This window comes from Heloderma suspectum, chromosome 5 (genome assembly GCF_057233095.1).
Source record: "Heloderma suspectum isolate Gila_16-S chromosome 5, 16-S_ref, whole genome shotgun sequence".
In the NCBI taxonomy this organism is placed as follows: Eukaryota; Metazoa; Chordata; class Lepidosauria; order Squamata; family Helodermatidae; genus Heloderma; species Heloderma suspectum.
Window position 1 is genome coordinate 39,081,251 of NC_139462.1, and position 18,699 is coordinate 39,099,949.

Sequence of the window (18,699 nt, forward strand, 5' to 3'; positions counted from 1 at the left end):
GGGTAATCTGCTCTTACTAAATGGATGCCTACATTCACAACCGTAGCACGCAGTGTGAGTGCCTAGGAAGAAAAGATTTTAGATTTTGGATATATCAATTGTATTGGAAGGAAGTCATGTATCTGATTATTGCTGTCTGCATTGTGATGAGCTATTTTGAAGAAGTGGATGGTTTCTGCCCTTCTCAGTGCACTTGCATTTACCATGGCAGGAGTGATGGCACTGGAATAAGGTAGGTTTACATCTTCTTTATATTTTTAAAAAAACAACTGTTGCACAGTATGATCACAGGAAAACTGCCGATGAAATTTTAAACAACCTCTAATGCCGGCAATTGATGCTAATTTCAGCATTTCATTTGGTTTGCAAGTTCCTCTTGTAATGCCTTAATATACCAGGGAAGATGTTTGTATTTTTTGCTGTACTATTATACTAAGCTACATGCATGGGAAGGGTAGTGGCCATGAAATCTTATCTATACAGCAATTTGATTGTATTCGATAATCTGATTGTATACAGCATTTAGGGGACTGAAACTATAGGAGGGGGAAAAGCCCATTAAGAAACTTACCCGCTTGACAGAATGTCCTTAGAATCTACTTCTTACTGCAATGCTGGTATTTTCAAAATAGTTTTTAAAACCATATAGCCAGTGCATGGCACTATGACAGGAAGTAGTGATGGCCACCGGTTTGGATGGTTTTAAAAGGGGGTTACACAAATTCCTGGAGGAAAAGGCTATCAATGGCTACTAGTCTTGATGGCTATGTGCTACCTCCAGTACCAGAGGCAGTGAGCCTAAGTACACCAATTCCTGGGGAACATGGGTGGAAGGATGCTGTTGCGCTCATGCCCTGCTTGTGGGTTCCTGGTCGACAGCTGTGTGAACAGAATGCTGAACTAGATGGACCCTTGGTCTGATCCAGCATGGCTCTTCTTATGTTCTTACGTTCTTATGTTTATGGCTATGGCTAACCATTTTGTAGGGAAGTCTCATTTGACAACAAGAAAAGACAAATGGGACCTGGAACAAAATGTTGTAGTGTGGAGTGCTTCTGTTCAGAGTTCCAGCCAGCCATGCCCTCATCCAGGAACTCCATTCCATTTCTGTTCTCCCTCTCAAGTTTTCTCTTTTTCCTACCAACAGTCAATCAGCAGTCCATGCCCACAGAGCATACAGAGCCCTCATTGAGCTGGGTTTTTTTGGGGGGGTGTCCTCTTCCCCCCTCCCCCGATACTTTTTCTCCTGAGGTTTCCTCAAACCTGCTGATACTTGTTGTGTTCTCTAAGAGCAATCCAGAAGCTTGTTCTTGCACATGGGTGTCTCCCGTCCCCATCACTGGAGAGAAGTCCAAGATCTGGAAACCTTGTAGCTGTTGGCATCAATAACTTGATAGCATATGTTTCTTTATTTTCTCACTTTTGTAAATACAATGTTTGCTTGGGACACAAACTACAAACAGCATAAGAAGGAAAACTTTATGTTTTATCAGCCTCAACTAGGAAACAGAAAGCGATTGAACAAATGGGTGGCATGACAAGGTGAAAGACAACCAAAAGAGGTAAACCCATCTGTCTAGAAACAGTATTAAATTAGGTTTTTACATCTATGACAGGCACATGAAATAAAACTGCTGTGATTTTTTTGGATCCTGTCCCAGCTTCATGGAAATCAGATGGGAGGGGCTGGTTGTTTTCAAACTCTGTGAACACTGTTCAGTTTTATTTGCTTATGGAAATTGTCACGTGGTTATTGTCTTTTGTTTTCTAAAACCAGACCTAAAAGTCGTCATTTATGAAAAGGGTTTTTCTTTGCAGCTTGTACATTTTCTCGCTCACGCACCCTTAGGCTACAGTCCTATAGCCACCTTCCTGGAAGTAAACCCCATTGAACCCAATGGGACATGCTTCAGAATAGACATGTATAGGATTGCACTGTTAGCGTTTGTCTCATCTTTCCACATGCATTGGGTAGGGGAAGGGAATAAAATGTCAAATCCACTCAATTTTGATTCACAAGCTTTAGAAATCTTACCTTTGTAAAATAAATTTAGAAGTATTTTGAATGCTTTTGATTCTAAATAATGTGTTAAAAAGGTGCACTTGCTTTACCATAGTGTTTTGAGCGGCTCCAGTGCTAACACAGAACAATTGATAAGGCTTAGATTTTTAACTGCTTGTTCTGAAATAATCCTATTTTGACCTCACTACAATTTCTCTGGTTTGAGATTCATGGAGTTAGTCTTTGCATACATGGAGCCTGGCATATTTGTAATGCCACCCTTTTAACGTTACAGACTTATGTTTGGGTGGACAACTTAGATTCCAATATGTTAAGGAGACGTTGGAAGTTTACAAAAAGCTGTTGCTCAAAAGTATGTTTTATTTACCAGTGTGGTAAATAGCGATGCCAATGAGGTGTAGTGGCTAGAGTGTTGGACTGGGAGCCCAGAGATCTGAGTTCTAGTGCCCGCTCGGCCATGGAAGCTCACTGGGTGACTTTGGGCCAGTCACAGGCTCTCAGCCCAACCTACCTCACAGGGTTGTTGTTGTGAGGATAAAATGGAGAGGAGGAGGATAATGTAAGCCTCCTTGGGTCCCTTGCAAGAGGAAAAAAGGCAGGATATAAATGCAATGAATGAATAAATAAAATAAAAATAAATGTCATGAATAATAATATGTCTAGGGTAGCCACTCGTGCATTGCCAAAAAAGAGGACATAGACTTGCATAAAATGTGCATATGCTGATTTGCATGTGTAGATGCAAAGGTAAAAATTATTCCAACGGTTTAAATACAACACATTTTGCCATAGTGCCTGCTCAGCCTGCTGTCCAGGTGCTAAGTGTTCATGGCCCCTGCTCTCCCTTCTGATGGTTGAAACTGGGTTTAGACTAGACACCCTTTCAGATGGAGGATGCTTTAACAGTGAGGGCTGTCCTCTGTAAAGCCACCCTAAATATGTCCCTTTAAGTATATTGCATATGCTGAGCCACATTTGGATGAAAATTGGATTAAACTGAGAGATGCTATGTATACATAGTTGCAACTGAATTACATAGTATAGTTGTATACAAGGACATAAGAAGAGCTGTTAAATGTATTACGTGAGTCGTCTGTGTGCTCCTTCCTGCGCTGTGCTCAGCCTCTGCTTGTGGCACGTGCTAGTCCTGTCTCACACAAACAGTAGAGGAGGTGCTAAACATGTGCCTGGACTGTACCACTTCAGACTACAGGTGGGGAAATCACTTGGTTAAATAGTGCTGCAGAGAGAGAGAGAGAGAGAAAATCCCTGCATGAAGAAAACTAGCATGCCATGTAGAAAGCTAGGCCTCCCCCACCCCCAATATCTAGTGATGGTTGTGTGTTTTTTGTATGGAGGAGCATTCAGTGATGTAATTCTTCCCCACTCCCAGCCTGCAGTCTGAAGTGGTACAGTCCAGGCATAAGTTTCACCACCTAATCTGCTGTTTGCACAGCAAACAACTCTTCAGAAGAGATGGACTACAACTGCCACCATCCCCAGCCAGCATGGCTGGGGATGATGACAGTTGTAGTCCAACTCTTCTGGAGAGCACCAGGTTGGGGAAGGCTGCTATGGCCAATAGATATGCAGAAATACGTAGAATACAAGTCTTGCCAGTACTTCTTTCTGAACTGTGTGTGTTGTGAGAGGAAAGGCACAGAGAAGGAGTATGCTTTAAGACTGAGCCAGTTTGTATTCCTTCAGTGGGTGGGCCCATTGAACTGATCTGCAGGAGTTCATTTTTATTATTTCTGACAATAAGCTGGAACTTGATTATGCAGAAGTAGTGGTGAGCCTTTCACTCTGTGTATGTTGGCACATTGCTGGCTCATGACGCTCTTCACCATGAAGGTTCTGTCATGTGGGCTGGCAGGTAGATGTTTCTGCCTTTGGGCAGGAGGTTGGATTACATTTCCCTCTTACTCCTTTCCAGTTCCCAAGTCCTATGCCTGAGAAACAGATGCAAGTGCAGGTTGTTTATATGCAACCTCCTCGGACTATCATTCCCCATCTCCTATGCTCCATAGGAGTTAGGCTATAATGCTGTACACCAGGGATGGGGAGCCTCTTTCAGCCCAAAGGCCGAATTCCATTTGGGAGTTGCTTTTGGGGGCCACATTCCACTGGTGGGTGTGGCCAAATGCAGAAGAGATGGGGCCCAAATAAAAAAACAAAACCCTCAGCATATTATAGCTTAAAGCCCTCGCTGCCAGTAACTGAGCATTTCACCTTTTTAGAATGGGGAAAATACTGTATGAAATGTGGGAAACCACCAATCAATCAACAGTTGGACCCAAGGAAAAGGGGTGTGATGATCCGAGGAATGCTGGAGGGTCACATTGGGACCCCAAGAGGGCTGGATTTGGCCTCTGGGCTGGAGGTTCTCCACCTCTGGGCTGGAGGTTCTCCACCCCTGCTATACACACTTACCTGAACTCAATGGGGCATACTTTTGAGTAGACATCCATAGGATTGCACTGTTAAGCTGACTGAATGCAGTCTGTGGGCCATTTGTTGTTTCCCAAAACCTGCCTGTTTTGTTGCTCAATAGTTTTGACATTTGTGGAGCTGGACAACAAGCCATTGCTGTGTAAAAGCTATTATCATAACTATTTATTATTGTTTAATTTTAGGTCTGTGCTGTGTAATGATCCTGATATGTTTGAGATCCCTGTAAATGTTCCTGTGGACACTGTAAAACTCCGGATAGAAAAGACCATCATCCGAAAGGTCCCAGCAGAAGCTTTCTACTACTTGGTGGACCTAAAATACCTGTGGCTCACCTATAACTCTGTGGCGAACATTGACACCAGCAGCTTTTATAATTTAAAGCAGTTGCATGAGTTGCGCCTGGATGGGAATTTGCTGACGAGTTTCCCTTGGGAATCTTTGGCTGAGATGCCCAACCTCCGAACCCTTGATTTACACAACAATAAACTAACCAGTATTCCGGCTGACGCTGGAAGATATCTGAGAAATCTCACATACCTGGATATTTCTAGCAACAAATTAACCTCCTTGCCATCAGACCTCATGGATATCTGGCTTCCTTTTTCTGAAACATCATCACCCAGAAACACAGACTCCCTAGCACAATCAATCATATTAGGTAAGCCAGCAAACACTTTGATTTTCTTTCTTTGAACTGTGCCAGCTGGTGGTGTCTTTGGATAAGTCCCCGGGTCAGTGCAGGATGCGAATGCCGACTTCCTTGCTGCACTGAAAATTTGTTCTGTTGCTGGATTAGCCATATGCTTGCTACAGTGGAGTTTCTCTTAATTCTGGTTTGGCATTTTAAGACTAAATAGGAAATGTGTGAGCGGCAATATCTACATCTTGGTTAGGATGTTTCAACCAGCCCTCCTCTGTGTGGGTTGCAGCACTCAGGCTAACCTCATGTTTCCTCTGGTCTTCCATGCTGACTGGTGGGGTGCAGCACCATTTGGCTTGTGAGCATCTGATGCGCCAAATAGGTACATCCAAGCCCTGGCCAGAACCCCTCTGTGGACATGCATTACAAGGACATGTTACCTTTAAGAAACCTTCTCCAACCCGGTGTCCTCCATGTGTGTTGGACTGCAACTCCCACCATCCCCAGCCAGCTCCCTAGGGATGATTGGGGTTGTAGTCCAACATGATCTGGAGGACATCAGGTTGGAGAAGGCTGCCTTTAAGTCAGTGGAGGCTGATGGGACTGTGATCCCGAAAATAGCTTCACCACCTTGGATAGCTCCTTTAGAGTTCTGGCTGGGTCTGACTGAAATGCAGAATGGATCCACAGCCCCAACAAATTCAAGGCACCAGCCTCCACTGCTTCAAGGGAGCAATCCTGTGGCTGCTAGTCAGCAGCTAGACAGCCACAGGATATCTGGTTTTCCAGGAACTGACCTCAGAGCCCGCACCCTGAGGTCCGTTCCTGGAGAACCGACTTTCCCCCACTTTGGTGCTGCCTGTGAGGCAGCGTGGAACGGCCCCACGCTCCGCGCTCTGAAGAGGAGCACAGAGCAGCGAAAATGGGGTGTTCCGGGGTGGGAAAGGTGGAAATGCTGGTATGACGCATCCTATGTGTCATCCAGCAGCCTCCTCCTGTCTAGCCGAAAATGCAGGGCAGGAGAAGTGCAGAGGGAACAATCCCCTCCGTGCTTCTCCTGCCCTGCATTGGATAGACGGTCGCCTCAGGGTTTGGAGGCGGCCGCCTATCCCCATAGGATTGCACCCTAAGTCCTAGAAATGAGCTGAGACATCCTTCAGACATGCATGGATATGTGTGGTGGGGAGAGAACACACAAAGTTACAGACTTTGGCATTTAAAATACATAAGCGTGACCTGCATCTGAATGTCATGGTACGGAGTGTGCCTGTTCAGGGTGTCAGCCAGTCAGCCAAATTCTTTTCCAAGGTACTCCATTCCCTTCCTGCTCCCCATTTTCCATTTTTATCCCACACTCCACAAAGTCACTCAGCATTCCATTCTCACTGAGAATGCTCAGCCCTTAATAAGCTGTTTTGGGGTCCCCTGTTTAGGGTTCTTTCCCCTGAATATTTTCGTACCTATCTATTTTATTTATTTAAAATATTTATATCCTACCCCTCATTACAGGTGGTGTACAGAATTCATTAAAACAACAATCAGAATAAAATACAAAACCATGATAAAAACAGAAAATCTACTAAGCTAGGTATTCAAATTAGAACCAAATGCCTGGTTCTACAAACCCTCGGCTTCCCCCAAGCCTGCTGAAACCTCTCTCTTGTGCCTTGATGGTGCAGTTTTGGCTGGGTAAGAATTCACACTTGGAGAAGGACTTCACTATTAATGTCAGTGGAAGCTAGTGGTTCTGATGTCAGTGGGGTGGTGAATCTGCTCCAGGTTTCAGCCAGAACTCTGAAGGATCTATCCAAAGGTGTTTCTGCATCTTGGATAGCTCCTTTAGAGTTCTGACTGGTTTTGACTGAAACCTGGAGCAGCTTCACCACCCCCTGATATCAGAGCCACCAGCCTCCACTGATTAATATATATATATATATAGGATATCCAAAGCTCCAAATTTACCCTTGGGGGCAGCCATCATATTCAACTTAGGTAGTACAAATAAAAGTTCAGTAGAGGGCGCCGTTCCTTTTAGAGTCAGAACTGAACGCTAGATTCCAGGATGCTCCACATGGGACAACAGTTTCCCAGGACTCATGCTTCCCATTTCTCCCTGGGCTTGGTTCTCCTCTCACACCATCTTTGCATAATTCACTGCTGCTAATTATCTGGACCTACAAGGTTTGGCAATGCCAAATGCCAAAAAAGCTCATGCATGTCTGGTTCTTAACTAAAATGCAATACCAGAAATCCCGGCAGTAGTAGTTAACATTCCTTGTAATGTTCCTGCACCAGAAAGCTAGCCTGCAACAGTCCTGCTCAGAGGGAACAGAATTCTGAGGGGGATGGCAGATGATCTCAGCATCCTTGCTAATAAGAAAGTGACATCCCTGTAAACCCTCCACCACATCACTATCTATTTAGCAAATCAAAAACAGTATGTGGAATACATTATTTCCTTTGTCTCAGTCAGACAGCAGGGTATACTGATGATGTACATTGCATAGCAAAAAAAGTTGTTAGGATTTTCTGTCAAACTCCTCTGTTGCGTCAGTCACAATGTAAGAGCAGAAGAGGGCACTTAGCAGCTATAAGTAGCGCACTTGTTGGGAAAAGCTTCTAGTAAGGTATTGGGAAAATGCATTGGAAAACTGGTACTATCAGATTTGCTTCATATTCTGCCAAAGCTACTTCCGCAAAGCTGCTTCTGCGATGAATGTAGACACTGAAAGGGGAAAGATGAACACACGGTGCTATCCTACTCTGACTGCAGAGCTGAAATCCTGGCAAGGCTATGAGCGTACTGTTTTTCTGTTTTAAGGTTTGCAGGACAACCCGTGGTACTGTGATTGTCGGATATCCAAGCTAATTGAATTGTCCAAAATCATGGATACCGTCGTTGTGTTTCTGGACCCTTTTGTGGCTTGCAGTGGACCTGAGAGCCTGGCTGGGATCATGTTTCAAAGGGCAGAGCTGGAACAATGTTTGAAACCATCAGTGATGACTTCAGCCACAAAGATCACCTCGCCTCTGGGAAGCAATGTTCTACTACGCTGTGACGCAACTGGCTATCCCACCCCACAACTCACCTGGGTTAGGTCAGAAAACATAGCAGTGAACTATACAGGTATCTATTCTCAGGAGGTAACTTTGCTTTGAGTCAGAAATGCCCTGTCAGGTCATCAAGAGCCATTGTGGTGTAGTGGTTGGAGTGGTAGACTTGGATTAGGAAGACCCAGGTTTAAATCCCCACTCAGCCATGAAGCTCACTGGGTAGTCTTGGCCCTGTCTCACAGTCTAATCTACACCAGAGGCAAAAATTAGAGGTGTTGTGAGGAACTATTTCGTCCATCTTGAGCTGGATGGAATGCAGGATATACATTTACTACATAAAGTAAGAATATCCAGAAACTGAAAAAAAACATAAGGGCAGAGGCTTTCTCTGGATTTTTCTTCATTTGGGGGAAACCACATGAAAACAGGTTCCATGATGTGCAGGTGCAGATCTGGGGCAGTATCCAGCCATGTCATTTCACGAACTCCAATAGCAGCAGTGGAGCTCTGCTGAATCTTTCCACTGCGCAAGCGGTTGCATGTTAGGGCTGAGCACACAAGATGTACAACCATTGTGCAAGCATGATGAACAGCCAGTTCCACAACTGGGTGTGCAAGAGTAATGCACAGCTGGTTGTGTAAGCATAATGTGAAACCAGTTGTGCAACCACTTGTGCCACCACAACTTTAGTTGGATTCTCCTCTTGCACATAGTTCAGAACCTAGTTTCCACTAGCGCAACGTCATTTGCGCTAGCAGAATGACACCGTTGGATACTGCCCATTGAGGCCAAGCGAGAATAAACATGGCAGTTTAGTTTTTGAAATAACTTTTTGACACAGTTGCTTGTATGGGTTGTAAAATTCTAGATTGAAGTATTAGTTTTGAGCAGCCTTTGCCAACCCGGTGCCCTCCTGATGCGCTAGATGTCAGTAGAGGCAAAAAGTGAGCTTTCAATGGGCAGATTCCCCTGACACAGTCCCCGAACCAGGGGGAAAAGTCCCAGGGTCCTGGAACTGGCATTCATAATTTCCCTCCCATTGCAACCAGTGGGAAGGAAATAATAAAGGCAAAAAACAAAACAAAACCCTACCCAAAAAGGTTGGGTGGGGGAGAGGAAATAGAAACAGTACTTTTCTCTGTCTTCTTCCTGACATGAGCCTGGCAGGGCTCTGGATAACGTGGCTTCTCTACCTTTGGGTCCTTCTCCCCCTCCACCACTGGAAGGATTGCTCTGTAACATGAGCTGATTAGCCAATTACATCTCCTTAAATATGCACGTGAATACAATTAATTATATCTTGTGAATTTGCACAGAAACACATGTGATCAAATCTGTATACGTGTGCATATGAATCAAATATATCTGGAATGTAATTACCTATCTAGTTCATGGGTGGGGAACTTCCAGGGGTCAGGAGGCCTCGAACCCACTCGGTGTGACTCCCTCCTGCCAGTCCTGGAATTGCCACCATTGCACCTCCAAATTGGCTGCCAAAATTCAGCTGTGTGGCAGCAGCAAAACAGGTGCATTTCTCCTTTAAAACCAGGCATGCAGGGAGCACGTGCACGCCTTGCTTTAAAGGAAAGAAGTGTATGGGGGGGGGGGGCGACTGCCACACCAGCACATTTGGCAGCAAATTGAGTGGTGTGGCAGCGGGGGCTGCAAAAAAGGCCGGGAGGGCTGCATGCAGTCCACAGCCATGTCTTGCCCACCCCTGATCCAAGAGTGTCTGCATATGCATGCGCGTGTACCCACACTGTTCATTCATTCCAGCGGGCTGCATCAGCGGACACAGTTTAGTTTATTTCTCAAAGGGTCTTGTAACACTTTAAAGACTAACAAATGTATAAGCTTGTTTGGACTTGTGGGGGAAAACTCTTCAGGTTATCCCACCACTCTCACCACCTGGTCAGGAGGGGCCTCTCTACTAACTATGTGGTGACTGAGCCCTTCTGGGTTATCTTGATAAACCACCACTTCCTTAAAAAGGTTTAAATGTTAAATGTTAATGGTTGGATTAAGTGTTAAATTACAAATACACCTTTTAGTTACTGCAGGGGTGGGTATCTTGTGGTCTTCCAGATGTTTGGCCTACAATTCCCGTCAGCCCTAGCCAGCATATCCAGTTGTGAGGGATGATGGGAGTTGTAGGCTGGAACAGCTGGAGGGCTATGAGTTCCCCTTCCTGAATTGCTCCTTCTGTAGTACCACTGCCACCATAAAATGTGAATTCTTTATTTATTGTTACCCTTTATCCTTACAGTAGTTGGGTATAGGCGTAGGACAAAAGAAACCAGAGGTTTGTATAATGAAACAGAGCTATAGTAAATTTATTAGAAAGATCAATATAACTATAACAGAATATGTTTACTTAAATGTAAGGCATGTTATCAAACTTAATATCACTATAACTTATCATATGTTACTGTTTCCTTAAATAAACTATAAACAATGGTGTTACTCTTGCTTTAAGAAACTAGTTGTGTGAAAGCTAGAAGCCCTATTCAGGCACTATAGTAAGTGATGAAACTCATCACATGAGCAGGAATGGGGCTGCACTGAGTACCCCCTACCCCTGACGTCACATTATAATGTAGCTGCTCCCATAGGCTTCCACACAATTTGGAATCCCGCTCATGCAGGGTTCCACATGTACAGCTGTACTCTTGAAGACCTCCCTGCTGAAGGTGTTTGCTCTGTATGTACAGACAGCTATGGGAGGAGCTACGTTTTGATGTGACATCAGGGGTGGGGTGATTTGGCATGGCCCCATTCCTGCTCATGTGGTGAGTTTAATGCTTGAACTAGTACTGTCCCAAAAATTTCTCCCACATTTTTTTCAACTGTTCTCATTCAATTTGATAGAAAAGAAATTGCTTCCAAAAAGAAATTCAAAGGAGGAGAAATTTTGGAGAAATTCTCATGGGTTGGGCTTACCTTACTCCTCAATGAGGAGTAAGAGGTGGTTGAGGAGTGTGTGTGAGTGTCCTGTCTGTCATCGTACAGTAATCTCTGTAGCAGCCTGTAGTCTCCTTTGCTTCCCACACTTCAGTTAAAGCCATCTCGAGGAAGACATCATGAGGCAATTCCTCCCATGGGGCTTTTTCAGTTCAGAAAGTGCAGGGGCCTGGGAGGCTACAGAGCAATGGAAAGATGCATAATAGAAAGAGAAAACACACACAGTGCCCTCGGCCACCTCACAGTGATTAGGTAGGCGCAAAAATACCACCAAGAGAAATACAAAGTTCTTCCTCAAAAAAGTGGAAGCCTCAACACAGTTGATGCTATTGCCACCTACAGAAGTAGTGCAATAAACCAAAAACCCTTAGGAAAAAAAGAAAGAACCTGTGCTACAACTCCTGCCAATAGTGAGCCCTATCTGTGAGAAACTGTTGGAGAATTTCTCCTCCCCTAGGAGAAATTTGGTGAAATTTTCTCCCCAATTTCTCTGCCCACAAACAGGCTGGAGAATTTTGAGAGGCCATTTGTGCACAGCTCTAGCTTAAATAGGGCTACAGTTCTGCTCCCTATCCAAAACATTAAGCCAATTTCCCTACCAAACTCCTTAGAGGCTGGATCTAAGGACTTGCAGCCCTCCTTCTGGTTGGGGTCCTCTGCATTCTCATATCTTCTAGGCTTTTCCCAGGACTTCACCTGCAGTCTTCAGTTAGGCCCAACAACTGCTGTTGTCTCTGGTTCACTGTAACTCATTGTAACTCTAGCCTCAGATCCTTCCTCAGGGCTACCTCAGGAGTCTCCCACTCCCGACTTATAGACCTTCTCCAGCTTTTGCCTCAAGTGGTTTCAGCCCCTGGTTTGGTTCGTGAGTTTCTTCAGGTTCTCCATAGGCTTCTCTCAGCCACCTCTGAGCCTCTTCTTCAGTACCTTGCCATTCCTTTTCACAGTCCAACTGACTGCCCAGTTCCAACAACAACTGCCTTCTCCAGAGCTAAACCTGTCCTTATATACCTTCTAGGCTGGACCCTTGCCTTTCCTTTCTTATAAAAGCAGCCAAGCGGGGAGACTGGCTGAGCGGGCGAGGGTAATGGTAAACACCTCTTTATGACAAGGTGTGATTCTGTGTTACCTAAAAGTGGTGGTGGTAAGACCTTTGTTAACACACACACACACACACTCCCTGAATCCCACTGTATTGGATAATTTCCGGCCAGTCTCTAATATTCCATTCTTGGGCAAGGTGCTGGAGTATGTGGTAGCTTCTCAGCTCCAGGGATTTCTGGGTGGTGCGCATTATCTAGATCCATTTAAACCTGGCTTCTGGCTTGGTTATGGGACAGAGAGTGGTTTGGTCACCTTGGTGGACAATCTATGCTGAGAACTGGACATTGGATGTATGTCCCTCTCGGTTCTGCTGGACCTCTCAGCAGTTTTCAGTACCATCCACCACAGAATCCTTCTGGGATGTCTGTCTGAGATGGGACTGGGAGGCACTGTTATATGGTGGCTCCAGTCCTTCTTGGAGGGGCAATCTCAGAAGGTGGTGCTGTGGAATTCCTGTTAGATGCCTGTGGTGTCCCTCGGGGTTCCATCTTATCCCCTATGCTATTTAACATATACATAAAGCCGCTGGGAGAGATTGTCTGGAGTTTTGATGTTGGGTGCCACCAGTATGCTGATGATACCCAATTCCATCTCTCCTTTCCATACAAAACTACAAAAGGTTTTCTAGTTCTAAACTGGTTTCTGATGTTGGTAATGGACAGGATCTGGGCAAACAAATTGAAGCTTAATCCAGATGAGACAGAAATGCTCCTGTTTAGTCAAAAGACAGGTCACGGAATAGGGACTCAACCTATCCTGGATGGGGTTACACTCTCCCTGAAGGCTCAGGCTTGCAATTTGGGTGTACTCCTGGACTATCATTGGGTGCGGTACTTTACAGAGTAGAAGATGTATCAAGGAAGACCCATGTTAGAAGAGGCATTCCTTCCTGTGAGGGACAAGGAGGAATGCCTCTTCTAAGATGGTGCCTGATTAATTAGAGTTTAATCAGATTAAATATTTTAATTGATTGATCCAACTAAATCTATTAATTGAACTAATTAAACATTGCAGCCATAGTGAAAAAGATGTAGCGTCTTTGAAATGTTTGTTCAAGTGCCATGAAAAGCATGACTAAAGTAAGACAGCTGGTTCTCTGCTTTCAGATTACCATTCTTACTTGCATTAACTTCTTTTCCAGTTATTCAAGAAAGTCCAGGAGAGGGCGTAAGATGGTCCATCATTAGCTTGACAGGCATTTCCTACAAGGATGCAGGTGACTACAGGTGTAAGGCCAAAAATTTGGCTGGAATGTCAGAAGCGTCTGTTACTGTCACTGTTGTTGGTGTTGTCACTACGACAGTGTCACCACGACAGTATGGGAAAAAGACTGGAGCAGACCAGCAAAACACCACCCAAGAAGAGATCAAGCAAGAACCCTTAAATGTGACCACCTCTTCTTCTACAGTATTGCATACAACCAGCTCTTCTCCTACAACACTGGCTGCCACTGAAAGGTCTACAACCGAAAGAGCCACCGACAAAAAACAACCCAAGTCCATGCCTGATGGAAAGAAGATTTCCAAGGCAATTACCAATGGAAGCAAAAAACAGCCGAGTGATATTAGTAAGAAAGATGGTGCTGCATCACTCAGTCCAGCAATAGCAGCAGTGCAAACTGTTGCAGTAAAAAACATAAGAGTAATTCCTGAAACCGATGGAAGGGTTACCTTAACGTGGAAAACTATCAATGCCTCCAGCAACTCTGCTCTGACTGTGTTATACTCAAAGTATGGGGAGAAAGATATGCTGCCATTGAGCATGGACGCCACCAAAAACAAAGTCACAATAGATGGTTTGGAACCCAGTACACAGTACATGGCCTGCGTCTGTCCCAAAGGGATTCCACCCCCCAAAGACCAATGCATTATTTTCTCTACGGATGGAATTAGAATGGAAGATGATTCTCAGATTTCCATTTTGCTGGTGGCTAGTGGGCTTGCCTGTGCAATTGTTCTACCGTTACTTTTTTTTTTAGTATACAAAGTCTTAACGCTTCACAGAAAGCCAAAACCCACCAGGGAAGCGGACCTTGCGAAAGAAACTTATGTCAAATTTGAAACTCTTTCCCTGAAACCACGTTCAGTGGGGGCAGGTGGAGAACTTTGGGCCCGTCGGAACACTGAGGAATCTGAACGACTACTTCTTTGTTCTTGGTCAAGTATGGATTCTCAGATGACATTCAAAAGTGAAGGTTCAAGGTCAGAGTACTTCTGCTGACTCTGGGTGTTCAGTGGACCCTCTGAAGATTTCTGACTGAGAGGAAAATGATTGCATTCTTGTGTCTTATATTTGACCAATGTTGGTTATAAAACATGAGCATCCAACACAGCAGCATTGGATAGAAATCAAAGTCTTCAGTGGTGGGACATATGGAGGGGAAAAGATGCCTCTTCAGAAAGTAACTTTTCGTGACTGCTGTTATTTTTGAAGCAATTCTGCCTGATTTATATTCTTTTTTTAAATTCATTTGCTATTTGTGGTTTAAACAAAATATTCTGTGTAAAACATGTACTTGCTACTACCTATGCATTGCTATCCCTCTTTCTTGTTTTTATATACGCAAAATTTAGGAAAATAGTTTTAAAAAATCCATGTTTCCTCAGTTAAAACCAAAATACCAGTCTGCTGTGCTTGAACATCTTGAGAGACACAAGGGCTACATTCTAGTACACCTCACTGATTTCAGTGTGGGATCTATAGTTTAATTCTGTTTTTGAATTGAGGCCAAGTTGTCTTATGATAACAATGTGGTTCAAATTGTGGAACACTGTTAGAAATTTATGATGCCAAGTTGTGATATGCAGTTAACCTAAGCTAAATTAATGGATTGGATCCAGATTAAATTAGTCATACTTGAATTTCATTGAAATCAATGGGACTTAACTAGTCCCATTGATTTCAATAGAAATAAAGCATGACTAATTTAGATTAGATTCAATCCAGTTACCCAAAATTCATGACTTTCCCCCCCTTGTGTTAAATAATGAGTAAGCAGCATATGATGGATACATTTGGAAGAAGCTGTACCTACATTATGAATTTAAGGTAAGGATTAATATGTAAAATTATATAAGAGGTAAATGTCTTCTCACAAAGCTAGTATGTGACTGTATGACCTGGTTCGGACAATCAGTGGGGAAACAATGCAGCATGGGTTGTTTCCCCCGGCCCCGCACATACCACTTGTATGACTAGCATTTACCTAATTACCTGCATCGTCCGAACCCGGTGCATGGCATGGTGGGGGTGGCTTCTAACCCACCCCACAACCCATGGCTTCTTGTAGGGGTTGTGGGGTGGGCTAGAAGCTACCCCCACTGCTCAGATGACACAGCAACCCACGATGCAGTGCAGGTAATTAGGTAAACACCGATCACACGAGCGGCATGTGCAGCGGAAACAACCCATACTGCGTTGTTTCTCCCACTGATCATGTGAACCCAGCCACTAAGTGTATGAAGTAGATACAGTAACAGATTCCTTACTTACATACACACACAAGTTTTAGAACTGAGTGTTAAGAAAGATGTAAGGAGAGCCCTGCAGGATCAGATCAAGGGTAAATTTGATTCATCATCCTGTACAGTAGTGATCCAGATAGCTCAAGTGAAATCATCCCACTTCTCTTTTTTTCACAATCTCTTGCAATGGAGGGATGTATACTATGGGAGTGGGGGTGGGTTTTCCCCCAAGGATCTTTATTGGGACTGGTGCTTTTTAACTTGTTCATAAATGATCTGGAGTTAGGGGTGAGCAGTGAGATGGCCAAGTTTGCTGATGTCACCAAATTATTTAGGGTGGTTAACACAAAGAGACAGCAAAGAGATCCAAAAAGTTATCTCCAAATGGTGGGAATGGGCATTAAAATAGTAATATTGTAAGAAAGTGTAAAGTGATGCACATTGGGTCAAAATAGCCTTACACATATACGTTGATAGGGTCTAATCTGGGACTGACTAACCAGGAAAGGGATTTGGGGGTTGTGGTGGATGGCTTGATGAAAATGTCAACCCAGTGTGTAGCTACTGTAAAAAAGGCAAACTGCATGTTGGGATAAGGAAAAGAACTGAAAATAATCTGAATGTTTTTATAGACATCTCTTGTGCGACCACAATACTGTGCACAGTTTTGCTTACTCCACCTTAGAAAGGATCTTGTAGAACTGAAAAAGGTGCAGAAAGGGGCAATCAAAATGATCAAGGGGCTGAATCAACTCCCATATGAGGAAAGGTTACAATGTTTGGAGCTTTCTAGCTTAGGAAAAAAGTGAGTATGGGGGAAACATGACAGAGGTTATAAAATTATGCATGGTGTGGAGAAAATGGATAATACTAGAAGATGGAGTCATCCAATGATAGCCTGGAGGAAAAGGCTATCAATGGCTACTACTCTTGATGGCTATGTGCTACCTCCAATACCAGAGGCAGTGGGCCTTTGTACACCAGTTGCTGGGGAACATGGGTGGGAGGGTGCTGTTGCGCTCATGCCCTGCTTGTGGGTTCCTGATCAACAGCTGGTTGGCCACTGCGTGAACAGAATGCTGGACTAGATGGACCCTTGGTCTGATCCAGCATGGCTCTTCTTATGTTCTTATGTTCTTCTTATGGAGATAGATAAAGATTTAGGGAGGTGACAGAGGATGCTGCCAAACAAAGTGGTCCAGAAACTGCTTCATGGTACATGTTGCTTCATGGAAACTGCTTCTTCACACAGCACATAGCTAAACTATAGAATTTGCTACCACAAGATGTAATGATGACCACCAACCTGGATGGTTTTAAAGGGGGGTTGGACAAATTCATGGAGGATAAAACTATCAATGGCTACTAGTCATGATGGCTGTATGTTACTTCCAGTATTAGAGACGGTATGCTGCAGAGTACTGGTTGTTGGAGAATGTGTGTGTGGGGGCGCCATTGTGCTGTTGCACTTGTGCCCTGCTTATGGGCTTCCCATTTGCACTGTGGAAACAGAATTCTGGACTAGATAGGACTTTGGTCTGATCCAGCATAGCTTCTATCAGTTTGAGTTCTGATTGGCAGTAAATCAATCAGATTTCAAAGGGAATGTATGGCGCTCCAGATGTTGCTGGACTGCAATTCCCATCATCCCTCACGGACTACACTGGCTAGGGCTGATGGATCTGCTCCTCGTGGGAGGTGCAGTTCAACAACACCTGGAGGGCCATAGCAGTAAACATCCCTTTTAATTACAGCTTTGTTTACAATTGGTTTTAATAATGCTCGGCATTGAGTTAACATGTTTGTGCCAAGTTTCACCCTTTTTTACTTGAATTTCTTGTAGAGAGGGAGTATTCACAATGATAAACATTTAGGAAATTGGGCTTTGGCATAGATTAAAAAATCATCTTGTCTAGAAATGAACAAGTCATGGCCACTGGTGCAATAGTTTATGCTTGTTTTGCTGGCTTCATGACTTCAGGTTCCCACTTTATATAAGTTCAGGTATAAAATGCATTGACAGGCACCATGAAAGAACATTGAACTACAGTCAAGTACAAACCAGAGTGATGTTGTAATCCTATTTGGGAATAAGTCTCATTGAACTCAGTGGACCTTTAACCTGCAGAGGATTACATGAAAAGGGGAAAGAGGAAGAAGAAGCCAGCGCAATGAGTTGGCATCATCTCCTTCCCCACTGCCTGATATGTCACCAAACTGGGACTAGGCCCTCCTCCCCTCACAGAGGCCATTAGAACCAACTGCCCTGTGAACAGGACAGGAAGAAGCAGCGAACTGTCATAATCACCCCCCACTTTTAATAGTTTACTGTTTTAATGACATAATATTTTTCTTTTTGATGTTATGGAAGCAGCTTTGGGAGCCTTGTTGGCTAAAGAAAGGGGCAAATGCTTTAAATTAAAAACAAGTACAACATAATAGAATAGTTGGTAAATGCTGCAGTTACAGCAGATTAGGTAATTAAATGGGGGCCACATATTAGAAAATGCCATTTGAAGGCCTGAGTGAAAAGTGTGGACTTTGCCTGGCGCCAAAAGATAACTGAGAAGGTACCAGGCAAACACATCTAGGGAGTTCCATCATGTAGGTACCTCCTCAAGAACGGCCTTCTCTCTAGTAGTAGCTATGCACCTCAGCTCCAATTAAGTGCATCCATATGAATAAGAAATTAAATCCATTGTTTTTATTTATCTGCCTTAGGAACAGCACAAAACAGAAGAAAGAGGCATGGACTTGAATCAGCTGGCTCTGGAAACAAGCCAATGGAGGTGTTTGTGTTTTTTTAAATTAAAGGGACGCTGCTTCCAGGAGCCTCAGATAACTCCCTTGGATCATCATAGTTGAATTGAATATGTTAGGTATAAGCCTATGTTGGGACCAACAATGCTGTGATCAAGAGAGATAATTCCTAAGCTTTTCTTTTGTAATATGAAACAATATGAATGTAGATTCAAGCTTTTGACTGCATGGATGGTAT

The 18,699-nt window shown here is 43.9% G+C and overlaps 1 protein-coding gene across 1 annotated transcript; it reads left to right on the forward strand.

Annotated features, from left to right (window-relative positions):
- The first annotated feature begins 43 nt into the window (after positions 1-43).
- Positions 44-15,285, forward strand: LRIT3 (leucine rich repeat, Ig-like and transmembrane domains 3). The gene is made up of 4 exons (XM_084860246.1): positions 44-232; positions 4,660-5,135; positions 7,939-8,244; positions 13,379-15,285. The coding sequence occupies exons 1-4, from the start codon at positions 117-119 to the stop codon at positions 14,455-14,457; spliced, it is 1,977 nt and encodes a 658-aa protein (XP_084716372.1). The 5' UTR covers positions 44-116; the 3' UTR covers positions 14,458-15,285.
- Positions 15,286-18,699: the final 3,414 nt, after the last annotated feature.

What these genes read in the sequence shown, in the direction of transcription:
- LRIT3 (XM_084860246.1), top strand. Translation starts at nt 117, where the DNA reads ATGTATCTGATTATTGCTGTCTGCATTGTGATGAGCTATTTTGAAGAA. An exon ending in AGTGATGGCACTGGAATAAG is followed by an intron (nt 233 to 4,659) that starts GTAGGTTTACAT and finishes GTTTAATTTTAG; the next exon opens with GTCTGTGCTGTGTAATGATC. An exon ending in CATAGCAGTGAACTATACAG is followed by an intron (nt 8,245 to 13,378) that starts GTATCTATTCTC and finishes CTTCTTTTCCAG; the next exon opens with TTATTCAAGAAAGTCCAGGA.